This window comes from Wolffia australiana, chromosome 8, assembly GCF_029677425.1.
Source record: "Wolffia australiana isolate 7733 chromosome 8, ASM2967742v1".
Classification (NCBI taxonomy): domain Eukaryota; kingdom Viridiplantae; phylum Streptophyta; class Magnoliopsida; order Alismatales; family Araceae; genus Wolffia; species Wolffia australiana.
Window position 1 is genome coordinate 18,410,814 of NC_135842.1, and position 26,061 is coordinate 18,436,874.

Consider the following 26,061-nt stretch of genomic DNA (forward strand, 5'->3'; position numbering starts at 1 on the left):
TCCAAAAGAATCTGTGTAACTTGTACCGCTATTATTTTAAGAACGGAGAAAAGAATGTCGGAGAAAAGATTCCCTTTATATCAGTCCCGATTTAATTTGGCATGTATGTTGGAGTATCCAAGAAAACAGAGAATGAGAGAGCATTAGTGCTAAAGTTTAATAATAGTATATTATTACGAAGTATAACTTTTTTTTATTTCCGATGTTGGAGAGAGAATCAGGAAACCTTAGATGATACTACGGAATATTGGAAAACCCAATATCGGGACAAGTGTCCATATCAGATAACAGTAATGCAGGAACCATTATCTTTTGTCAGGACCTCTGATGGATATCTATTTTTCCCCTTCCGATAACCGATTCAGTACTCTGACCAATATCTGCATCCAGCATGGGCAAATATTGGTCTACAATAAGGGTGAACATTATGTAGAGAAGACGCTCAAGACAAAGATGAACAAGAAGACGATGAAAAAAAAGCTGTACAGCAAAGAAACTCCTGGCGCTAATACTAGCGTTGAAATAAGTGAGCACTCTTCAATCGACCTCACTCCGAAACCCAACTTAACATTCATCCCCTCTCTGACCACCAGGAATGGCGGACACGATATCTATCTACAGCCGCACGCCGTCGGCACCGCCCCCTCTTCAGCCGAAGCCGAATCCCTCGTTGGCCTCGTGGATCGCAAGCAGCAGCTTCTCCTGCAGCTGCTCCTTGGACGTGTACTCCGGCATGTCCAGCTGATTGAAGCTGCCACCACCACCAACCATCCAATTTTTCATATAAACAGATGGCTATTTTTCACAAGCTTTAAAACCAGAATTCCTACCGCATGGTGATTGCATTACCAAACAGGGAAAGGAAGCAGAAAAGGATTATAGTCAGTTAAGTGAAGTACCATGTGTGGGCCGCGGGGAGGTGACTGGTGCTGCTATATGCCTTGTGTATCTGAAATTTCTGCGGACCAGAGATACCTTGCAGCGCACTGAAACCTTCCAGAGGCACCTGCAACCCAAGATTTCAGCCCCACCATTAGATCATTTACTCATTAACCAACAGACTGATGATGGAAAACGAAGTGAAAAAGGAATGGCGCAAGATAACACAATAAATGAAAGGCGAAGCATAACCTTGGAGGTGCCGGTGACGAATTGCAGGAATCGAGCCTTGTCCTCTTTGCTCAAGCCCTGAACCACCTCCCAGAACCACTGAATGACGGGAGACACGTTGTTGTACCCAGAGTACTCGGTGTTCGCTCTCAGGTCGTCCACTTAACCACCAACATGACAAAAAACAGCAACATATCAATAAATTACAAAATATATATAGCATTAAAAAAATTAAAGGACCCTCAGGTGCATAAGAAGGTTTAAGAGGTTATCGGCTACTAACAGTCGATTTCTGGCAGGCCACTGATCAACAGCTCCAGCTCTTTGTCGTTAAAAATAGTAATCAAATCCTTGGGAATCAGGTCATTGAATCCGTCCATGAACGCATTTATTTGAGGACGAATAGCAGTGGTCAGACGATGTTCAGCGACAAGATCAACATATTCGTGCTTATTTTCTTCAGTAACCCTGATGTTTCTTCCTCCAGGAATCAATTCGTAGTCAGTCACCTGAAGGTTTATCGATATGAAATCAGGCAGTTGCTTTTGCAAGGTTCAGAAGGTTCAACTCCAGTGGGTTATCAAGCAGATAAAGAAATATAAGAATAAAACGTTTAGGAAACACGTGAGCTGCTCCAGGAGATGCTGAGGGAATTACTCCTCAAAAACGTTGTGGGATTACAAGGGGATTACGAGGACAATGCAGGGGAAATTAGAATTTTGCCATAACGTCACGAAAACACAAACGAAAATTTGTGGAATATTCGCACAAATCTGAAAACTTGTTCCTTTATGAAGATTTTTTTTTTTTGAAGAAAGTTCCTTTCTAAAGATAGTGACACCAAATATCAGAAAATAATCCAAACCACAAAAGTAAGGTTACCTCGTTACGCTCGTACAAAATTAGCTTCTCCTCGTCGGCATCCATACTGAATGTAAGATCTAAAATGTCATTGATGTCGTTCTGCAAAATTCACGAAAACAGTATAACCCGATCAGAAGACAGCGCAGGGTGAAAAAGGCGTCCCAGGCAACAGATAATAATAAATTTTTTTAAGAAAAAATAATAATACCTCAAGCATCCACTTCAAGTTTTTAAAGTAATCCGGCTCAACCGCTTCGATGTCTTGGTATGTCACTTTAACGCCAAGAATATGCTTGTAAAAGGATCTCGTGAAATGCACATCCAGAAGATGGCCATCAAATAAGGCCTTCCCAACCTGCACATTTTTTATTGTAGTAGACAGAATCTCAGAGACGATCACCTCCAAAAAAACTTTAAAAATGTAAGGTGTATGTACGTACCACCCGACCAACGAATTTGAAATACGAGAGATGCTCCGTCTGATAAACAGAGTTCGGATTCGGCTGAAAGGTTGATTCGTTGCCCACGGTGGTGAAGAGTAGCGCACCCTTGTCAAAGATTACTCGGGAGAGCAGCTGATACCATTCTCTGGTCAGTCCACCAGCATCGATACCTTCCTCTCCTTGGAAATGAACGGTCAACCTTCCCTTGAGATCCTGAGGCGATCGCATGCGCAGCTGGTTGTAAGAGTCTTCAAGAATATAAGCTCTCCTCACGGAAATCCTCAACGGGCCGTGATGATGATCATGGTGATGCTTTATCTTCAATCTAAAATGAGAACGCTTGTTGTCAAAGTCGATAAACCTTGGGACCTTCAATAAAAGGGAGAATGATCTCTCAAGTAATCCTGGGTTTTGGCGGATAAAAGCGTTCAAGAGCTTCCTGTGCTTATCCGAGAACTTAATGAAAGCACTGTTTTTCTCTTCAGCTTTGGTTTGACCTCCCAAAGATTTCACCCCACTAGTTGAAGTCGATGCATCCTCTAGATCTGAATTGGCGCTCAGATCATGGCCAGTACCCGTCCGTCCAGGATTCAATTTTTCACAAGTTACAAAGAAAGACTCTATGTACGGCAGAATGTTTTGCGTGCCAGCAGGGAGCGGAGGCATCACACCGACATTAGTTAAGGAACTCGCAGAGGGCATAGAGACCAACTCCAATGAAGACTCCGAAGAACTCTCTATCTTGCTTATACAGTTACTTAACTGCCTCCACAACGGTTCTAGAACACCGTGAATACTCAACACCCGCGAAAGAACATTGTTATGATCTTTATGTGAAAGAAGCTGAGATTCCTTTCCCAATGTCGTAACAAGTGAACTCAAGGCTAGCAAAACTCTCAAAATTGCATTGCCATCAACAGCAGATGAACTCAGAATAGTCCTCTCTGTTTCCTCATATTGTTGAAGCTCGTTTGATGCTGAAACCGTCAAGTTCTGAACAGAATTGGCCAGCTCCGTGACAAATAAATTGCAGTGGCTAGGGGCAATCGAAACAATCTTTTTCAATGTCTCTGCAACTAGAACGTATGCACTATCTGACAGGCTACAGAAAGGAAAGAAGGGATATAAGCAAACAAAGATATAAATTCTATAAAAATCAATGGCAAAAAGAAACACCAGCAGAAGCAACACTCATGTCTGGAGGCAACACTCATGTTGAGATGAGTACGCAAGTATCCTGAACAAACACGACTAGATTCGGGAATGTTCTCCAGACTCAGGGAGGCTAGAGAACATAAGCGATACTTTAATACTGACCATGGTTTCAGAAAACTTTTCTACAAAGTTGACTTCACCAAAAGTCGTATAGATAACAGCAAAATAAAGCCATCTACGACATCCAAATAAAAGAGGCAGCGCAACAACACGTCACTTCCGCGACAAACGAGAGTGATTTCATTGCAGAGAAGGGGGAGGGAAAAAGACATTTGCAGGGAAGGGCAACACATGGGGTCAGCTAAAGACAGCTAAAGACGCATGGAGCCATTATTCCATCGGAGCAGCTTGACCCCTGATGATTTCAAGTCATAACATTACAAGGAAATGAATTGAAACAAATGAAACATGCATATGGGGTGGAGTGACAGGAGTTCACAGAAAATATGTGAACACGACACGAGCCAGAAGCCAACAAATGAGAAGAAAAACAGAAAAGTCTCCTAATCATACACACATCTTGATGCTGCTCTACTTCAAGAGAAACGTTAGCACGAGACAAAATTGTGAAGGGAATAATCATGGCCAAAAAATAAACCCATCGAATGACATACCCTTCACGCGCCAGCAGCGAACACAAAAGCTGAAGCTCTGGTTGCGGTAAAGATGAAAGGACAGAGGCAAAAGGTCCACGCGTATCTGGGATAGTTAATGTAGCATCAACGGACGTTGATGTCCCTGCAACTTCAGCACTGGCACGGGTATCTTGCATGGCGGCCTCAGGCATAGATGGCTGTTCGAGAGATTCTTCGGTTGCCGCCGAGTCTCTAGCATCAACCTTAGCGTTGTCCACAACAACCTCAAGCAGGTTCAGCAACTGTAATACAAAGAGTAGTTATTAGAATTGATATTAGAACCATCTGTTTATCACATTTTAGGCTTCGCGAGCTTAAAAACAACGAGAAAAATCACCTGTTCAAGATGAGACACACTTCGTAGATATAGAGGTTGATTCAAGAGGCTGAGGAGTAGATTAATGGGAAAATCGCCCTTTTTCCCAGACCGTTCATCATCCATTCTAGAAACAGCTTTCCCACGCCCTTCATTCATTCCTTCCTCCAGAGAAGCCCGGGGTAGTTCCAACTGAAGGCACAATTTTGCCACTTGGGGGTGATTGCGAGCCAAATATGTCAGAGTCTCCAGAATACGACGAGACACCAGAGGAGGTAAACCTGTATGTTACCCGATGTTAGTACAAAATACACAAGTCACATATGATTCTGTATGTTGGCACCACAAATAATAGACCCCCCACGGATGCATCCTCTGAAAAGAAGATCTTACCATCCGTAGACTGAGGACGAGAATAGCTGACGTAACTCTGGCAAGCATATAAACGGTAAGAAGATTCTGCGGATCCACCACCTATCTTGGCTGTGTGCCCTCCGACATCAAGCATGAGCAATTCTAATAACAACTGCACCAACGAAGATCTAGTCTCCTGGTGGGTGCAAAGATTCAGAAGAAGCCTCTGGAATTGGCCCTTGTATAATGGCTGAAGAAAATAAACATTGAGAATATTGGCAAATATGACACCATTCATCATGAGACGCGTTACAGATAAACAGATACCTGCACGACGCGCAGCAAGCGCACCATGGCTTTCAGAGCCTCAATATCGACAAGAGGTGCCCCCTCAGCTTCAACCAGTATCTTTCCCCGGGATCCCCGAGGAGCACCAGTTCCGGCTTCTCTGTCCACATCACCTCCTTCGCCACGTCTTGATGACTCGCCGCGCCACCCTCTCGGGTACATTCCAAAGAGGGTTCCACTGTTGTACCTTCGAGCAAATCTCTCACGGAGCATGTTGGCCTCCGCCACAAGAGCCGGTGTTAAGTTTGCGAGAACTGCATCTGGAGATGTCAGAAGTACCTAAAAACAAACACGATAGAACAATTTTCATTGAACTTCAGCTGAGATTACTGGGTTTACCTCCAAATGAGCATAAAACATTAAAACTAATAGTCGATAAGCTTTACCTCTTCCCTCAGGTCGGAAGGAAATGTAGCAATAATGGAAACAGTATCCATTTCCACAGGTTGACCTTCCAGCTCCTGAGACTGATGTAACCTCTGAGCTTGCTGCTGTGCTAGAACCTCGGCCCGGATATCTGGAGGCAGAGCAGCGAGAAACTCCGGATCGATATCGCTTGTCGACTGAACTTGTTCATTTGATGCCTGGGACGGTTGACTCTGCTGCTGCTGCACGGAAAGCACCTCGGCTCGAAGGTCATCTGGGAGAGCTTCTAGAAACGTTGGATCAATGGTTCTTGAGTTTTCATCTCTACTGGTCTGCGTCTCACCATCTAGATTAACTTGTTCGCCCTCGGGGACACGGGATGGAATTTCACTGACACTTTCCAGAGACACTTCTCTCGTAGACATGGGCATAATGCTAGCCGATGGTCTTCTCAAGCGACCAGACTGCAGATCACCCTGTCTTTCACCTCCATCGTCATGGCCGTCAGCACTTCCTATTTCAACCTCCAAGCTGCGAAGGCTCTCACCAACAGTAGCACCACTTTCACTGCTCCCTTGGCTAACTGCCTCCACATCACGAACAATGGTCTCACTTCGTTCATACTGCATCTCAATAACCTGATCATTCTCGTTTGACCCATCACCTGCAGGACGCAGACTCCCTTCAGGATGCTGCCTAATGTCGATTTCAGGTGGTCTTTCCTGTGCGACATCTGCAGAAAGGATTGCAACATTTTCGTGCCTGGTGCTATCTGATGGCCTTTCTTCTTCTCTCGCAATATTCTCTGTCTGATGTAAGTCGGCACCCTCATTCTTATGTTGTTGCAGAAGAGCCGTCGATGTGTTCGGCTCAGATGCCTGACCAGGCGTGGGCCTTCTCAACTGTGAAATAAGCATTTCTTCAATGCCCTGAGGCACTGACGGGGGAGCGTTTGATGAACTACGTTGCTGTTGACTCTCATCTGTCCACATACTGTGTCGACGGCTGTGCCTTCCAGGGTTTAACGACCGGAAAACTGCATCCAGACGTGAGGAGGCACTCTCTGCAGTTCGATCTGAAAACGCCAAGTCAACAGTTCCTTCTGAACAAAAACGATAGAGCAGAAATAGACAGAAAATACCCACCATTAGTAAACAAGTATATTCACAAGTATTTTTTTTTGAACAATTATTCACAAGTAATAATGAACGTAAAAGGATGATTGAAGATGAACGCCGCGCACCTGATGACCTCTGATGGGCAGAAGATCTCGAGGACGGTTCCAACAAAAATGGGTGCTCAGCAAGAATACCATGGTTACCAGACCTTCCCAAGAGGTTGATGATAGATGTGCTACGACCTTGGCGCCGGGATCCAAAAACTTCTAGGGGCATCACACGCAGTGTTTCACTTGAAAAATTATTACCCCCCCCAAAAACCTCAATCTGATCAAAAACATTAATCCCATTGATACCATCCTCGAGCCTGAAAATCACACCCTCACTGTCATCTTCATCATCTTCATCCTCCTCAACAAGCACATCCTCATCAAACTCATCATCCATTTCATGATCTTCCTGATCTGTATCCTGGTGCGACATGCGATGAACTTCGTCCTCTAAGTAATTGTTCTCATCTTCTTCATCTTCATCATCATCCTCATCATCGTCTTCATCATCGTCGTCGTCCTCTCCTTCTTCGCCCTCATCGCCCCCGGACATGACCTCATCATCATCTTCATCACCCATGTCGCCCTCCATTGTCCTCGGAATATCAAATCGAATTTCCACCGTCGTGACTGTATTCTCATTGTCTCCACCTGCTTCAGAACTCTCATGCATAAAATCGTCCTCTCCCTCAGCTGCAAAACTCCCACCAATATCCCGATCGTGGTCCATATCATCTGCAAGGAAATCAATAACTCCAGGTGCTTGTTCTGCATTGAAGCCTTCTATTTGGTCTGTAGCCGCGGCATTACTGTCTGGTTGAGATATAGTTTCTAAAGCATGAAACCTGTTTCCCGTTCGGTCAATTTGAGTGGGTTGAGTTTCATCCGCAGGCTTTGAAGCTGTGTTTCCCTTGCTACTGCCATCGGCTGAATGGATGTGTTCTTTTGTAACCAGTTCCAGGGCCTTGATGATTCCACTGACAACTTTCAGTGAATCAGCATCGTCCAAGTCTAGAGCCTCCAGAGTTTGTGTCAATGACTTGACAAGTCCAACTTCTATAAAGGACACTGAAGCCTCGGCTGACACGGGGGAGCCTGTAGGCAAACGGGCAGCCAAGGCATCATTCAGTAAATCAGTGAACGCGTATATTTGTGTCACTGGGGACCTGGAAGATTCCCCTGATGCTTGAACAAACTCATTGAAAACGTTATTAATATCAGAAAATATTCTCTTTCTTGCTTCAGGAGAGCGCACAGATGATGCCACCAAAAATTGATTAGCCCTGTTGACTAATTTATGCCTCCAATCCCCCTCCGTTTTCTTGTCCTTTTTCTGAGTCCCGGCAAGGGGAAGGAACTTGTGAAGAACGTGATGAAATATTCCACCAAAACTCACCATGGATTCACGAGCAGGACCGTGAAGGTTACACAGTTCAGAGTCCCTGCGGAGCAGCACATGTATCGATGAGGGATACGTTAATAATATTTCTGTCAACAACTTCAGAATGAAAACTGTCTTGGCAAGTGAAGACATAGATTCTTGGGTATCTGAGGCACTATCGCCATCTCCTGGGACATCAATGGCTTTGCCCTTGCCTTTGGCAGAACTACTGTCAATGTCCATGTCTGATGATGGATTGCAAGAGATGCCACCTTGGATCTTGTCACAAATTTTCGCAGGGGGGAGAAAGATCACAATTGAATCTAAGAGAAAGTCAATCACCGTAGAGAAACTTTGAGGAGGCTTCCTGTGAGCCTTGGCACTTTTAATGGTAGAGTCCGGAAACTTAATCTGAACCAAACTTGATTCAGTTCCAGAGCCCTTGATATCAGTTGCAGACGTCTTGTCTCTATCTTTTTCTTTCTCTTTCTCTTTCTCTTTCTCTTTTATCTTCTCTTTCTCTCGATCTTTCTTCAGAACGACATATGATCTTTCTCCAACGGTCTCAATTTGGCATACCGACTTGGCAGCTTGCATAAACAGTACTGGGTCTCTAAAAACCACAGAAGAAAGATTTTGAACGAAGCTGTGAGGTGTCACCCTTCCGTTTGAGTGTCTGCTGGCGGCTGCAATCAGGCTTCGCCGTATTTCTGACTCCATCGCCTGCTGCAGGGTTTGCGGGTCCTCGAGGATATGACGCACTATGGACGATGCCACACCGTCAAAACCAGGAAATAGACTAGCCGTTGGCAGGTTGAACAACGCCACCAATCCCCCTGCGTCGAGAAAACTCAAAGCAATTGAATGGTTTTTTGTAAGTGTGGCACATAACTGTAGCACAACGTGCATGGCTTCAGAAGGCAATTTCTTCTGTATACATTTGCAGGCTATGTCAATCAATCTTTTCTGATCGTCTGTGTCCAAAGAGCTGGCTGCCAGTGCCCCAGTCTGTGACCGAGGATGTTTGCTTTCATCGATACCCAATGCTGGCTGACCGCTAACATCACTTTTCTTCAATTGTTCTGCAACCCTGGTCTCAAGAGCAACCTTCGGATCGACCTGCAACATTCTATCGATGGCAAGAAGTGACGTAGTCACATACCTTGGGACGGGGGAACTTTCACCAGGATTAATAATAGGAACCCACTGGAAAAGAAGATCCAAAACAATCTTCACCAACCCGTTTCTCAGAGAAATTTCCCGTGCTGCAGCATCCTCATGAAGAATTAAAGCCAAGACATGGAAAAGGGCAGCCAACTTGGCGCCATTACCCAAGTCGGAGATAGAGCAGTTTCTCAAATGACTAATGATGGAACCAAGAACCTTGGGTCTGTTTTCACCGTTATTCATGCCACAGACCATAATGATGAGGTCCCGAACTGGGAAAACTAGAGATTCCTTCACCTGCATCAATTTTATGCACGATGACAGCAATTCATCCACGGAAGGAGGCTGGATGAGTTCTTCATTATCAACAGTTCCAGCACTGATGCCAGATCCATCCTCCTTCAGTGATGTGACGGTGTTCCCCAAAGACATGGCAAGGGCTCGAGCAAGTTCATCATCTTCCTGGGGCTCTTCAGGGTGCGAGAACAGCCAATCGGTCGCCATCTCAACACTGTTGGAGCCCACCTGTCTCAAGGCTTCCTCGGCCCTTGCCCGAGAAAATCCCATCTCTACTATCAAGGAGATCGTGGACTCATCTGGAGGCGGGCCTGCTATTCTTCCTCCGAGCATGATATTTACATTCTTCACTTCTACCCCAGAAAAAACATGCCTCATAATTGAAATGACTGTCATTATGAATTCGGGGTCACAATCCGGCAATTGGGGATGATTCCAAACCGGGAGAATCACATTCAACACACTGGACTGAAGTACCTTGACAAACGACTCTGCATCTCGGGGGAAGGGAACAGTGGCAGCAGTAAGGGGTTGCTCTAGCAATGGCTTCGTTGAAGAAGATATAATAAATGGTGAAGTGACAAGATGATCCATGAGCGTTCCGTAGCTGGCAAGAGCGCCAAATAACCACAAATGATCGGACTCCTCCTTCTCCATCTGTCTGACATTATCGGTATCTGTCTCCATAGGCGAAGTTGGAGCTCTATTGATTGCAGATAGCAGCTGGCTAGTTGCCTCAAAGGTGGTTAGAACAGCCTGAATTACCCCGGCAGTATAGAAGCAATTGACAATAATAGGGTTACAAGATTCTGGCTTATCTAAGAGGATGCCATCAATGAAACTGACGACCTTTCCAAGATACCGGCATTTAGTGCGCATAGAAACATCAGCAGTAGATGGAGAAGCCACATGCCCACAAAAATTCAAGTGATCGAGAGTAATGGCAGCAAAGATCGAAACAACAGACTTTGCAGAAGCAGAGACGTTTACAAGATCATTAGTTCGTCGAGGAGACGGCAACATAGCAATGGCCAGTTCGAGGAAAAGATGACCAATGTGATAAGCAAGAGATCTCAACATCTCACGACAAGAGTAATGTATCTTCTGCTTACCGTCACCTTCGGCCAATTTACTGGAACCTTCATCTCTGGGAACGGGTGCACGAGACTGAGGGTCAGTCAAGTGCAAAGAACCAGAATCATCGATGTCCAATCTCCGCAGAATTCTTGACGGGTGGTTGACATCACGATACATACTGATAAGATCCAAGAATTGAGATTCAATGCTCCATCCAGACCCTCTTCTTCTAAACAATGGATCCATATACTGCCTGAAAGAACTAAGTCGGCGATCCTCATTTTCTGCCAGACCAGCATTGGGAGTCTGTGCTTCACTAGTTGGCGCTTTCTCAACTTCTATGTCAGTCTTGGTGTCCTCAAGGATTGCAACCTGCCACAGGACTTCACGGTGAAGACGCCCAATGTCCTCAAGAACATCCCGGCTGCCATTTCCCAATTCAGAGAGTAAAGCAGAAATCCAGCGGTTGTCTTTTGAGGCGGCGAGAAAGAGAAGAAATTCAACAACAAAAAGAGGAGAAATCAAAGAACCGTCCGTTGTCACAACGGGGGAGAGCAGCAAGGAACCAGAAAGTGAACTGAAGATGCTTAAGGCTCTGGATAGATGTTCCCGAAGAGAGGAACAGAAGGCACTTGCCAGGGGGGCCGAATGATGCTGAGTAAAACTCTTGAAAACTACAGTGCTGTGCAGAGCAATTGGCATCCCATCCGAAGACTGGGCAATGTTAGGCCGCAAGAGTAGTTTCATCAAAGCCTCAATACCTTTCTTCTCGACAAAGAGCCTACATGTCTCAGTATTCTCTGTCACACGATGTACAAGCACCATCACGTGGAAAATGCACATTTGAACGAACTGCTCACCACTGACCCCATCCGCATTCGAGTCCATAGAGCCCACCAAATCGTGTCCTTTCTCAGAACCATCTTCGTTCTCAGTTTCCATCGCATTGTTCTCGTCCAACTTAGCAGAGGGCCCAGACGTATTTTCATCACCCAAAGATGCAAGTTTTTCAATGATTTCAATGATTATGTCCACACCGACGCCTCTCAAGGAAGACACATGACGCAGCAACTCTTCCATCGCATTTGCAAGTAGGACAACGCCTTCATTCATCGCAACAAGATATTTTTTCAATGTAAAGGCCTCAACCAGAAAGCGCAGTGCAGAAGTTTCCTTGACAGCTTCGAGACCTCTAGAATTGAGGCAAATAGCTCCAAGCCCACTTGGAATACAGATGAGAGCCTTGGCAGAAGGGAGTATTCCAGAAGCCACTGAGTGAAGAAAAGCATCAGGAAGACCAAGTTCATGCAATACAGGGAAGCACATGGGATCCTTGTGGATGATCTCACTCATAAGAGTCACTGCTGAGAAGTATATGTCACCGCCAAATTTTTTCACATTACGAAAAATCAAAGATAATGATGCGGGTAGGATACTTTCTGAAGAATTGTGAGACCTTGTAGAGTTTGCTGGAGAATAAGTCGCAGAGCCAAGAGCTTTAAGTAGAACCTTGATAAGTCGCTTCTGGGAGTACATACCGTTTTCCTCAGCCTTCGAAGAATCACTTGTGATCATCCCGCTGGTACTGGTACTGGTGCTGCCACTAGTGCTCTCATCTTCTGCATTGATCACTCTGTGAACTTCAATTTGTAACCGCTGAGATAAGATTTCTATTCCTCCTAGATCTTTGAATAGGGACACGGCAGGATTGCTATACTCCATCAGCTTCTGAAGAATTTTAACAGCAGAATGAACCAGATTCATGTGAACGGGATCATTGTCTTGTAGCAGAGGTAGAAGCGGAGGGACCATACCAAGCCCTCTAATAGCACTGCCGGAACTGGAAGAAGATAGAACATGGAGCAGGAAGAACTGCAGTAGGGCATTGACAAATGAGAGATGAGATGGGTCAGTCACATTATTCAGCGACACCACAGCCTTCTGCAGCTCAGTTAGCAGCATCATCCGGTTGCCACCAGCAGAAATAATGCTTGACCCGCTCAATACCCGCGCCCGCTCGTGGGATGATGTATAAGCAGCCAGCTGGGCCCCCAGAGCAAACATTGCAATCGACCTTATAGAACCCGGAATAGAGCCTTCCGAACAACGGACTAGCGAAATCAATTCATTGGTGAATCCAGGATCATTGGCAAAAAAAGAAATGAGTTCATCATGTGCATCACTGGACTGAACCAACACAATAAAGGCAAGAATGCAGATCCTGGCGAAAATCTTGCAAGTTCGGCGCGAATGAAAGGCCCGGGCATATCTAATCCTTGAAAGTAACGAGAATCTGTGCTCCGGAGGCACATTGTACTGCTGAACAAGCCTCTTGAGAAGGATTAAGTCATCCTCCTTGCATAAATGAAGATCTGGGACGTGTATGACGCACAAACTGGAAGCTGACCTTCCCGTACTAAGTTCTGCCCTACCCTGGAAGGTCGGAGCATGGAATTCAAAATGCAAAGTTGATCCCAATCTGCTTTGAGCTGCATCACGCATGATCTCTTCTGAGGGAAAGAGACACATACCATCGTCTTGGATTTCTTCTGTCGCCACAACACAAGAGAACAAACCTAATCCTTCTTCCTTGCTTCCCCAACCTTGAGCCAGAGTCAATAGATTCTTGTTCAAAGAACCGCAGCCAACTAGCTTCCCCCCTCCATGAAGTTTGGATGGGTTTATTTTAACAAGGGCAGACAGAGTTTCAAGCGTAGCTATAATTATCTCAGGATCTCTGGACGCCAGAAGAAGTTTGAAATACTGTTAATCAAAAAGACAGAAAATGGACAAGTTAGAGGCAGAAACTAATATCAGATTTGAAAACTACGTGAGCAATTTCACGCACCTCCAGGCCACCGAAGGAGCCCTTGTTGTGGCAATTTTCTAAAATAATCTGCATGACTCTGAGGATTTGCATGACTGAACTCTTAGGAAATTTATCTTCGTCATAGAGATCGTCAGACAGAAGAAGTTCCTTCCGACAAGATATGTATGTCTTAAAATATGATTCAAAATGCAAAAACAATGGTCTCCAGTGATGAAAATTTCCCTAAAAGACAAACAGTTTTAGGCTGACGGTACACCAAATAAACAGATAAATCATTAGAGGAAGTACCGTCGTAACCTTGTTGTATTCCCATCGAAATCCTGAAAGAGGTATTGCTATATCATGCAATGGACACTTGATCACTCTGTCAATGAATTCTTTGACATTGGGAGGCTGCAAAAAATACGGAGCAAGTATGAGTCATCCAAAGGAATAAATTACATCTCTCTGTAGCCCAATCCGACAGAAGTCGCTTCGTTCATTGGGAAATATAGCACTTGACCGAATCTTACAAAAAGAATCATGACAATTTCTTCGATGCAATGGCAACAAAAATATCAAAACACCAACGAAAAGCAAATTCAACTTGCTTAAAATCTTGAAAATTGTTTAGAACTCGCAATAAATAATTTCATAGAAAGATTATGAAGTTCTGCAATGATGATGATAAACATTTTCGGACAAAATGATCCCCGTGAGATCCAGTAATTCTTAGAAAATAAAAAGTGTTTGCGTCAGAAGTCTAAACTCCCGATTCAGCACAAAAAAGGGTATCCCAATACCTAATGTATGTATCCCTAAGACCTATTGCGTCCGCTTCAGAGCCGCCTAAAATAGCTCTTAGAGCACGGATAGCGTTTCCTTTCCGGAAATGTACTACAAATGTTGTGCACAGCTGCCGGCCACCGGAAGAGCCAACCAAGGAATAATTTGATACGTAAGTATTCCAAGAATTGAAATTATTCCCCAAAACATCTAAAAATGCAAGACATATTTCTTAAATTCAAACCGAAAACCTGAGACATGGGATTCAAAAAGACGAGGTCAAAAGACCATTCTGGGCCATATAAAAACCCGGAACAAAAGGCAGTTAGATGAACAAGAAATCATCGGTGAAGCGCCAAAAGTTTACAACTCCAAGCATCATAATCGCCGGGGCTGCTAAGTTGTACATATGCCCATGAGCGAGGAGGAATACTAACGAGTCATAATACCGGAGGAAAAAACAAGAACAGGGCACAACACAACGGAGGATGTATGAAAAACCCTAAAAACAGACATCAAATAAAATTAACACAATTAGGTCAACACAGCAAGATGGGAAAGAGAACTAACGGGTTCGGCCTCCAACTTTAGGGAAGGAACGACAGTCCTGCCGCCGGAAAGAATCTGCTGGAGGCGCAGCGAGGGGAAGGCCGACCTCTGATGGGTCGCCATCTCACGTCAACAGGCCCTATTTTTCCTCTGCGCCCTCCCGACAGTCTCCAAAGACTACAGCGCGAACAACATATCAAAAGGCCCAAAATAACAACGTCGCAGAAAAACACTAGAACAAGAAGGCGAGGGCTGATACGGGCATGCACAGGCACAAAGAGGCGGAAGAAGCCAGCGATGAAGATAAGATTTCCACCGCCAGAGAGCTTGATCGGACGGAATCCGAAACCCAAAACGAAGAGAAGGGCGCCGGCGATCGGGCGAGGCTTGTTCTCTTCCTCCGACTTCTCTTCTTCCACTTGGTTGAAATCAAAACCCCTGCACAATCTCTCCAAAAAAAACAACAGGAACAGACGGATAGATATTAGATGTCGGGTGGGACGGCTGAGAGTAGAGGCGAGGAAGGAGGAAGAAGGGGACAGAGATAGAGACCGAGCAAGCAGTACTGATTTCCCAACCTCCCTCCCTGAGTTTAAGGAGACCTCTTTCTCACTCTCTTTCTCCCTCTTTCTCTCTCTTTCTCGAATTGCTTTGGCTACAAGACGGAGAACCAGAGACGCGATAAATGATCTGCGCTCGTCTCCGCCGTCGGATCGGTGAGCCTTCGAGGGTCCATCGACCGCGATTTGGCGCCCGGGCCTTGCACCGCCACGATCACCGCCTCCTGATATGGACGGCGATCCTGGCTTCTCACTTTTTGAAGGGGACGGTGACTCGGGCCGCTCTTCAGCGGCCCATTAGCCACGGTGCCTGAATATTATTACAAGGTAATTATTTTTTGTTCAACTCTTGGAAACTGGTTTCACTACTTCTGTGTATCAGATTATTAGAAATCACTGCTCCCTGATTCAGTCTCTTTGAGCTGCTCAAATTTTGGTCTTTAGATGTACGGATGTAATCCCTTATATGTCAATGTCGTCGTCATCTTCACAAATATTGCGATCCAAGTCGATCTCCTAGACATGGTACTAACACACAAAAGATGGGGACGAAGAACTTAAATATGGGGAAATAATTTCTTTTTGATATTTAGTTAAACAATACAATTTTTAAGACCTTGGCTCATAGATAATATGAATAGCTAGTGATGAACAAGGTTGTTGCCACAAAGAATATATATCAGGGAGACAATGCATTTTTAAACGGTAATTAAGGGATGAGAAGAGATACTTTATGAAATGCAAAAATATGGTGAAATGATAAGGATGATAAGGAGATATGGATATACATATATGTGATAGCTAATGTATATACTTGGACACGGCGGATGATGAATACTAGTCAAAAGTATATGGATGGATGGACGTGGATAGATGGATGTGATGAGAGTATCTAGATTTATGAATGTGATTAGTGTACTAAGATTGATGCATATTAAGAACATGCCAATGATAACATAAGAAAAAGGGGAGTCACAGAAAAATATTTTACCCTGCCGGGATCAAGGTAATTTGCAACAATAGCAGAGTTACTCCACTTCTCCCTTCTAACTTCCATCAAAGACGGACACGAAAAAAACTTGATGGACCTCAAAAATAATTTATTTCACTTGTCCTACTAAAGGAAGAGAAATTCCAATACGATTTTTACATGGATAGAGATGTTATCTACAGGCCAGAGATTATGGATGAAACGAGGACAGAGAGGTAAATTCTACCTCAAAATTTAGCCTAAAACTCAAGCTAGATGTTTCATATGTTATGATTTAAATTTTAATCATTTTCAATTGTTTGATGTTTCTCTCTCCTCATCAGTTTGCAAATTGAATCGCTAGAGTATCACATAATTCTCAAATTTTAAAAAGGTTTTGAGTCTATTTATGAATTTTTATCATGGGTTGATGCATGTATGTAGGGTAGAAGTGATGGATATTATGTCCGTAAAGCCAAGTACGCTAACATTATTTGCTAAAGTTCATTGAAATAAATATTTTTTCAATATTATTACCATGATACTAAATGTTTGAAATGTTTTATTTAAAGTTAACTGAGATAAATAAATGCTTGTAATGACTTCCATGAGTTCATACAATGACTTTGTAATATATTATGAGATCATGACACTTATATCACTAGTCTTTAAATATGTATTATGAATATCACCATCCAATGGATAGTCGAGATGTAAATTAAATTATCATAATAGAATAGCACTATTTGATTTTACTTTTGTGATAAATATGGCTGATCATGTGGCCATTAGTGTGGATGTACTCAGGACAAATGGTAGGTGCTCATCAGAGAAATAGGTCATTGAATTAATTGACATGAATCCTTGAATGGTATTATACCTAAAATATTGATCATGTTAATTCATGTCACGGTTGCATAATTGATTCGTTGACCTTAGACACCAAGGACATCTCGTGGATGGATGATTATGTTTTGGCTATGGCTTATGAGTCTCTAAACATTGGGTTCAAACAAGTGTCAACTCGCAATTAGTAAGATGTACACGGAGATTATTAATCAGTCAAGACATGATATTTCACCCTCGACACAAGATTACATTGACTCAAGGAAGACAATGGAGTTAAATCCCCATACATGGTAGTGAGGATATTGTAGAAGACACACTCCAATGATCCCTATTGCGCATGAGTACTAACTAAATGACAGGCACACGTTTGACGATTAACTTAGGTATGGTTAATTGTCATCAAACTTAGGGTATGATTTCTTTAACAACCTTTCATCCATCTCGCTTTCTCCCTCAACCAAGAGAGAGTCTTTATGGCGAGAATATCAATTAGATCTTCAAGAAGAGTCAAAGAACAAGCGAACATTCAAGAACCTTTGATCGCGTGCATACTTCAAGAGGTTAGACACAAAACTGCTTCAGAGAACTCTCCTACAAACCAATGATGGGGTGAATATCAAATTTCTTTTTGATTTATGAATGATTTGTAATCAATTTCATCTTACGTAGGCATCAAAATTGTTTTTGAAGTTTTTCATTCATGACCAGAACCTAACAAGAAATGTGCCCTTTGATTCTTCAAAAGTATGTTTCGTAATATGCATTCATTCTCTTTTAGCAAATCAACATGCTCACAAATCATAATCAAGTGACACTTTGATGGTTCATTCATTATGAATTTAATTTATTATTATTTATGTGCTGATTCATTCTTCGCTCGCATTGCATCAATTGTGGTTTTAATCCCACATTTCTTCATCGGGATGAAAAATGAAAGTCCGATAATGACTGGCCATTAATGTCACCTTTTATGATTGGAAAGCCAATCTCTGATCATAGTTTTGAATTGGTGGAAGCCAATGATCAGGTGTAATCAAAATTAATAGGACCACAATACATGAAAAACTCAAAATCAAGCCATATTTTTTCCAAAATCACTTTAAATAATTACGTTTAAATAGGTTATAACTCATTAAAATAAAATAAATATTTTTTTTGGCAGAAAAAAAATGTCTCTCCAATATAATAACAAAAAATTGTAAAAAATATATTATGACTTATAGATTATGTAATTTACTACAATGATGTCGTAAAAGGGGCATAATATATAAATAAAATATGAAAATACAGTTAATAACTCTAAGATTGATAACATGGATATATCATATTTCTGAGAAAATAAACACCAGAAATTCATGATATTAATCTAATAATTAGCATGTTCTATTGGGGACACTAGTGAAGGGGGAGAATGTGGGGCACCTAAGTGAGACATGCACGAGTATCTCTGAAATGTGGCTTTCATCCTTGTATTTTTAATCGGGAATGTCCACTAACTCCCTGGTATTAATACATCATCAAAATTCTTATAAGCATCATATGCGTGACCCTTTAGGCCATGCACTAGTATAGCCAATAATTTTAATAGCCTAATAAAATTTATATATAAATACTGATTAATTAATTGAATATAATATATATATTATCATTGATACATATAACCAAATTGACACATACAGTTAGGAGTGACGACACACTAATTTTTATATGAATGTCATGAATCTTGTATCTTTATTTGAAATAAAATAATAAAAGATGAGAGTTGACCAACTTAAAGGAGTAAACTATTTTATGGATGACACTTATGGCTAAGTCCATCCAAACCGTCTAATAAAGAATACAGTGGAGAGCAAAGCGCCAATGGCGTGTGAAGTGCATGTAGGCCTTGGAAAAAAAGAGTGGAGGTTCAGCATCATTAACTTTGATTGGCATCACCTTCATCGTAACCTCAGAACCTCAGAACATTCGCTTTCTCCGCCCAAAGTAGTGCAGTGTTTCCTGGCCAAATAACGGATTTGGGGCTTATATATATATTTATGAATAGAGAGATAGATCCATCCATCTATCTGGGAAAAAGAATCGATTTAATTCAACGTGATTCAAAGGACTACGCACACCCCCCCCCCCTCATGAAACGGCTCTACCGTAGTACCCGAAGAACTGGACTAATCCAAATGTAGGGTAGGGCCCTAGAAGTTCCTACTACTACACTATTTGGCTCTACACATTTACAGAGCTTACGACAACGCGAGTTTACGAGCGGTGCGACTTCAAGAGCAGAAGGGAGTGAAGCAACTTTAGAAGCGAACAACGTTCTGCAAGGTCCGACTTTTGATTATGAAGTTAATGACGATGAAGATTCATGTTACACAATAAATGGAGATGAAGATTCAGGCACGAGTCTAGGAGAGGGAGCGTGAAGATGAAGATGAAGATTCATGCGCAACTTTAGGAGCGTTCAGATTGAGATTCAAGCACGAGTTTATGAGCGTGAATATCTTAAGATTCAGGCACGATGCGCTCCCGCTCACTCGTGCCTCTATTCAATCAAATATTTTCTTGTAAATTATATGCTTTAACAAATCATGAGTGGAGTGGTTCAGTATCTTCACTCTCTTTGTAAGAGCCAATCAAACCAGTCGATTCTTAAAGTTGGGTTACTCCCGTGCCCTTAATAAACTAAAACAACTCACTCCAAACCCAACAAAAGCAACCCCCCCCCCTGCATCTAAAGCTCCTAGAGAAAGCACCTAGACACTAGAGAGTCTTGAAAGCACATGCACAAGGCTATCGTTTAATTTTCAGATTTTTTGTTTTTTATGTGTAACTGTTATGAAATTATATCTACACAAAGAAATTAGTATATTTTGGATCCTTATGAATCATAATATGTTTTCCTTAAGTTATTTAAGTTTTTTATGAAAAACCCCAAGTTTATTTATATTCTACCATGTGTCATCATCTGACTTATCTAGACATCAACCAATCATTAACACTGCAAACATTTATATGTGAAAATGTGATGTTGTGGCATCATAATTTGTGGTTCCATAATGGCCCAACCAAGAGTTGACACTCCCTTTTTAATATGCACATGCACATGGTGATATGTGTCAGAAATATTTGTTTCTACAAACCAACGGCCCACTTGTATGATGAGTATGGTCGATCTCGCAGCCATTAGTGTGGAGACATTAAGGGCACATAGTAGTTGTTATTTGGGGAAAGATTTCATTAAATTGATCCATGTGGGTTTTTGAACGGTTTTTAGCTAGCAACAATCAGGTTGATCCGTGACATGTTTGTGTAAGTGGTCCTTAGATCTTAGGTATCAAAGGCATCATGTGGATGGACATTTGTGTTTTGACTATGACACATGAGTTTCTCTTCCATTGATATTCTACCGTTTGTACTTTGAGGGCCTCTTCATGAGATTCCTAGCTCAGATGCATAAACAGGACCCCAAAGGTTATTGTGTGGTCAAAATGGGATTGTCCACCCTTAGTATTTGAGGAATTACTCAAGGATTTTGATGTAGTTAAATCCATGGCCGAGGTAGTAGAAATATTTAAGAATCTTTTCTTTGATAATTTCTCTATGAATTACACTAGCTAGAAAAGACCACTTAGGATTTGATGATTTACAATAGTCTAAGCCATGTGGGAGTCTTGCACAAATGAAGGATATTACATACATGATAATTAATGACGGAAAATGCTCCATGAGAGAGTGGGCATTCTCCTTTTTCTTCTAGGGCACGAGGTGTAGCTTGGGACCCCACATATTGGAAACTTAATCAATCAATTGGGTTAAATTGATCGTTGATTAATTAATATTTATGTGAAAATGTGAATTAATAAGGTTGGCCCCAAAAAGGTTATTGGGCCATTTAAGTTATTAACTAGACTACTACATGAATCTAGAGGGTCACACACACAAGATTTTAGGACGCTGGTCGATATACTCTAAGTTTGTGGACTTCTACTATTCCTTCCCGTGGACTTTTGTAAAAAAATCTCAGGGACTGGAGTTATTAAATAAACCATACAAGGGCCTAAAGGGTCACACACAACTAATTTATTGGATATTAGAAGATGTGCCTTATGGTTTTTTTTTAAAAAAATCCTATTAAGTATAAATAAGAGGATGTCGTGAATGAAATTCATCCAAGGCCAGAATTATTTAGGAATCTATCCTTCTTATATCTTCCCTCCTTTCTTGACCTCCCCACTAATGTGTTCAGAATGAGGAAATTATAATAGTGCATCAATAACATGCTCATCAAGACAAAATGAGGATATTTGATGTGTCAAGGATCGCTTCAATACATCTGAAGGTTAGAAAAATGAGCATCAAAATATTTCTCTCTTGTGTGACAGAAATTACACTGATGATATGTGCAAAGATGATGTGATCATCGAGTTTTAAAGATTTACAACAATTCTGGTCTGTCCTCTACTGCACGATTCATTACAGTTTCACGTCAATCACCACCATAAAACCCAACATGGTGTGCATCATGTTGAATCAGGTTGATCGAGCAAGCTCATGACATACCATCTATCTTAAAATTAAGATGTGTGGGCATTTGCACACATGCATAGAGGCCCATGAGGACCATGCCCCCTCAATAGAACAAAAAATAAGCTACTTGATTTTAATTGGATGAGTGAATTAAAATCATACATATATGAATGTATACCTTCTTTATTTATTGAATGGTTCTTTCACACATTGTGAAAAATATGCAAAGGTGAAAGTGCAATTTTCATGTCATTGAAAATATAGAATCCAAGCCTTTTAATTAAATGTAATAGTGTAAATGAATAATTTGAGGAAGAAGAAAATCGGGCCCAAATCAAGGACTCTAACTTGAAACGAATTAGTTTGGATGTTTGATATTGAAAAGTTTTGTCAGCTTCTTGGCAGCGGTGAGGTTAGGTTTCAGTTTCTAATCCTTGTATCATCATTTTCAAATCACAAGTTAGTCAAAAAATAGATTAAAATAGGGGACGATCACATTTTTTGTATTTCTGTTGTATCAATGTTTCTATTTTTGAGCAATTAAAAGACCCTCAATCACTTGTTTGAGTCTTCTTTTTCAGTAGATATTCATCTGTACTCAACCACAATCCTTTTCATATGATTTTCATATAAAAGAACAAATTAGAATAAACCTTTTTCACATTTTTTTAGTGAACTTTGAGTTAATTAATATAAATGTTGGGTTAAAACAAGTTAATGAGTTGAAATTATTGTTAAAAATTGAGAATTAATTAGAGAATTCAACATATCATAGATCATAATGATATATTTGATAACACGAATCCCAAAAGAAGGAAGGTCACTCTAGTGGCAAATTTTAGTACATGAATGATGGCTTATGAGAATAATAACTCGGTCATTGTAATGAAATATCAGAGCGTTCTACACAATAAATGGACCATTATGTGTATATTCACATTTCATATTCAGAAAGGATCAAGCAGCTAACAAATATGTGAACAATTAGATGTTGTATTGATAAAGGTGTGTTCACACTTTATGGCCGGATAAAGAGTCCTAATCCTGCATTCTCATAGAAAATGTTACATGTTACATGGGATGGGAAAAAATAAAATGTTCATTCGCGAATGTGGAATGGACACGAACGAACATGAGCATAGAATATCTCTAACCACCAGCATTCGCAGACAGTTGGCAAACATGTGAACCTCTCGTAAATGGTAGGTGGAAAATGTTATTATTATTTTTTATACTACATTGGCGATTCCCCCCTTCCTTTGGAAACCTAGCAATGCCCTTTCCCACAAATAATAGAGGTTTTTCGAAATGAAGTCTGGCATATTCAAAATCATGCATGCAATTTACTCAGTTTCCACTTAACCACTTTCAGAGGTATCCTCCCATATTTTCTTATCTGGAATTAAAATATCAATAATCATAAAATTGTTTATGGTTATTATTATCCTAGAATCTCTAATCCTGCTATCTAACTCATTACTTAATTCTATATCTAAGTAGCAATCCCTGAGGAGACGACCCTACTCTCTGCTATGCATCTTTTGAATGAAATTAAAATTTCAGAAATATTATTGATAGAAGTGAATTGACAACAACGACATTAGCATACTCATTTTTGCTCTATCACTCTGTATGCAAACCGCTCGCAAACAGTTGGCAGGAAATATTATTTTTTATTTCGTTTTATATAAACTTGAGCCCTACCCCCCTCTCCTTTGGCAACCTACCAGTGTCCTTTCCTTCTCCCTCCTCTCCCCACAAATAATATAGGTCTTTCAAAATACAGCCCATTGTGAACCGCTTGTAAACAAACATGAACTAACCAAACACGAGCACAAATAGAGAATTTCACTAGTTCGATCCCTAATGTAACACCGTTATATTACACAAATTTCCTCCCGACACCAAGGAGATTTGGCTAATGAACATGATTAGATATCTTGGACAGAGTCAGATAGTTTTAGTTCTGTCATTTAGCTGGCCTGGGAAAGTTATTCAATGGGAAGTCGTGAAAGCCAATACAGAATAATCCGGAGTTGAGCCAGTAAATATCATGTTTCTAATTTGTGCTGTTTATTCCATGATATACATACTCTGTTTTCCGGAAGTTTTACTGACATCAATGACTATACAGAAGTTCACTTCATCTGTGAATACTCCACCTAAGAATGTTCCAACACCTCTTACCCAGGTTTGTCTGATCAGTGACTCGTTTGAACCCACAGGGGACAATCGCAAGTTCAGCAATACACCTGGGACTACGAGATGATGCTCATCTGAGGGCTAAATGCACGAGACAAGAAATTGAGAAAAAAACAATCACACCAACGAATTACCTCACCGATCGATCGCTGATAAATATGAACGCGAAATTATTACAACTACTTTCGCAAAGCAGAAATCAAGGATGGGGCTGATCACAAATACTGCAATTTGAGATTTCATTGGCCTCCCTTTCTCAGAACCCTTGTTCTGATACCACCTGCAAAACCCCATCACAAACATATAAATGAGATATTCATCCTATGAGTGCATTAGCGCAAAGAAAACATCAATTATTCATGACTCCACAATAGTGTGCTCATGCAGTACTCTTGTTATTAATCAGGATTTACGGCACCACTTCAAAGACAACTTTGCGCATGAGATGACTGCGACGGCCTATTATTTAGAAAACAGTTCAATCTAACAAGTTTCGACGTAAATCGTACTTCGGGACATACCTTCAACCTCTTCAAAGTGAACCTCTTTCACCACCAAAGACGAAGGATTGTACTCGAACCTGCGCAGTATAGACGTCGTTATGGAAGCTCAACACAATCTTAATTTATCGCCTGAACAGTGATTCAGCTAGAATGTTTTTTTTTACCTCACCGGTGCTCAAGGAACTTTAAGAACAAAGTCTTGTTGTCCCAGTTGTATTTATCAATATAAAAACCGTTTGAAAAATACCGAAAAAAAACTGATTCTGAGAAGGAAAAACAAGAACAAACATTCTGAATCAATGGGAAACAAATTCACCTGTTCGAGAATGTTATTGGAAGTTCACACTCGTTCCTCTTTATCGCTTCAACAAGCACATCTACAATCTCAGTCTTCCGCGTAGTGGCCATTAGGCAGTCATACTCTCTGGGCACAATCAGAGCAATGAAATTATCATTCAATTCACTCAAAATTAGCTTCCCAACGCCATCCAACGCAATCCGCCTCTTGAGACTCTCCGTTTCTGGATCCACAAAATATATGGCGTAACGCGTGATAATGAAAATGCGTCGCTTCATCTTCCCCGACTCGGTGAACTTCAGAACTCTGTCAGCAAAAAGAACCTCCTTGTCACCTGTACAAATATCCAAAAAAAGGGGGCACCGGTTACCTTTCTACAAAAGCAAACGGGAAGCCCAACTTTTCGTTGAATTATAGAACAGCGATGCTTCATGGAAATTCAAATGGGTTCGAAATCAATCAGAGAGGGGGTACCTCAGGGTACCTTGCTTTGAGAGAAATTTCACGAGATATGGAGAAGATCGGACGTTGAGATAATCCCCTCGGCGGTCTCTTCCGACAGAGGATGATCTCCTCAACTTTGCGCCCATAAACGGCTCAAGATCTCTCGCCATCTGAACCCCATTTCCGTCGTCCACGGGCTTCAAACGTGCATCGGCAACCTCATCGGGGGTTTTCGAGGCGTGAACTCGTATTCTCGACAGGGTCTTGTGTCGATCCATCAGATTTCTCCGATCTCCGAGCGGCGGCTTCCCCTCCGTTCCCCCCAGGAAGGTCTCACCTTTGACGGGTTGTGCGGAAGAACTATGAACGATCTCAAAGCCCGTGACTTGGGCCACTTGTGCGCGGGTAACTTTCGGCCCAAATAGCCCATTTACTCGATGATGTGCTGTTCAAGCAATATGTGGACACGTTAGAGAGAGTACGCGTGTTCCTTCTCCTTCGCGAGTCGTCCTACAAACAAAACAATCAATCTATCTATCCATCAATCAATCTCTGGTCCGGTTCTTCAGAAAAATCAAAATGGAGGGCAGCTCGAGGGGCTCAGGACTGGTAAAGGGAGGTCGTTCGTTCCTTATTTCTGTGCAGGAAAGCTGGGAATACATCAAGGCCATATTCACCGGCCAGGTGCACTTTATATATATACCACTTTCTTTGTATAATATTGATAATATTCATGCATGTATATAAGATATTCTATGTATGGCTATCACTGTAACTCGCTGCTATGCATGGCACCAGATCAGAAAGGCCAGGGCAAGGACCGAGC

At 41.8% G+C, this 26,061-nt stretch overlaps 2 protein-coding genes across 7 annotated transcripts; both read right to left on the bottom strand.

The window, feature by feature from the left end:
* Positions 1–469: 469 nt before the first annotated feature.
* LOC144706763 (E3 ubiquitin-protein ligase UPL2-like) lies at positions 470–15,544 on the bottom strand. 4 transcript variants are annotated; one of them, XM_078579789.1, is made up of 17 exons: positions 15,438–15,544; positions 14,907–15,323; positions 13,869–13,964; positions 13,590–13,793; positions 6,895–13,504; positions 5,672–6,726; positions 5,265–5,564; positions 4,977–5,187; positions 4,605–4,864; positions 4,247–4,509; positions 2,415–3,519; positions 2,183–2,329; positions 1,993–2,073; positions 1,394–1,619; positions 1,132–1,271; positions 900–1,006; positions 470–751 (listed from the first exon to the last, which is right to left on the bottom strand). In XM_078579789.1, exons 2-17 carry the CDS (start codon positions 15,006–15,008, stop codon positions 649–651), a joined length of 11,010 nt encoding a protein of 3,669 aa, XP_078435915.1. In that variant the 5' UTR covers positions 15,009–15,323; positions 15,438–15,544; the 3' UTR covers positions 470–648. The 4 variants fall into 4 exon arrangements, with proteins under 4 accessions (XP_078435915.1, XP_078435913.1, XP_078435914.1 ...); XM_078579787.1 differs by having other exon boundaries at positions 5,672–6,753; XM_078579788.1 differs by having other exon boundaries at positions 13,860–13,964.
* Positions 15,545–23,794: 8,250 nt separating this feature from the next.
* LOC144706891 (myosin heavy chain-like protein) lies at positions 23,795–25,588 on the bottom strand. 3 transcript variants are annotated; one of them, XR_013582342.1, is made up of 5 exons: positions 25,276–25,588; positions 24,810–25,125; positions 24,512–24,570; positions 24,125–24,270; positions 23,795–24,040 (listed from the first exon to the last, which is right to left on the bottom strand). XR_013582342.1 is itself a non-coding variant. In XM_078579971.1 (4 exons), exons 1-4 carry the CDS (start codon positions 25,511–25,513, stop codon positions 24,230–24,232), a joined length of 654 nt encoding a protein of 217 aa, XP_078436097.1. In that variant the 5' UTR covers positions 25,514–25,588; the 3' UTR covers positions 24,093–24,229. The 3 variants fall into 3 exon arrangements, 1 of the variants encoding a protein (XP_078436097.1); XR_013582341.1 differs by having other exon boundaries at positions 23,795–24,046; XM_078579971.1 differs by lacking the exon at positions 23,795–24,040 and having other exon boundaries at positions 24,093–24,270.
* Between the last annotated feature and the right edge of the window lie 473 nt (positions 25,589–26,061).

Coding starts and splice junctions, on each gene's coding strand:
- LOC144706763 (XM_078579785.1), bottom strand. CDS start 15,008: ATGGCGACCCATCAGAGGTCGGCCTTCCCCTCGCTGCGCCTCCAGCAG. Junction 5,565..5,671: donor CTTCCGACCTGAGGGAAGAG/GTAAAGCTTATC, acceptor GTTTGTTTTTAG/GTACTTCTGACATCTCCAGA. Junction 2,330..2,414: donor TCAAATTCGTTGGTCGGGTG/GTACGTACATAC, acceptor AAAAATGTGCAG/GTTGGGAAGGCCTTATTTGA.
- LOC144706891 (XM_078579971.1), bottom strand. CDS start 25,513: ATGGATCGACACAAGACCCTGTCGAGAATACGAGTTCACGCCTCGAAA. Junction 25,126..25,275: donor GAAATTTCTCTCAAAGCAAG/GTACCCTGAGGT, acceptor ATATTTGTACAG/GTGACAAGGAGGTTCTTTTT. Junction 24,271..24,511: donor TCACTTTGAAGAGGTTGAAG/GTATGTCCCGAA, acceptor GGGGTTTTGCAG/GTGGTATCAGAACAAGGGTT.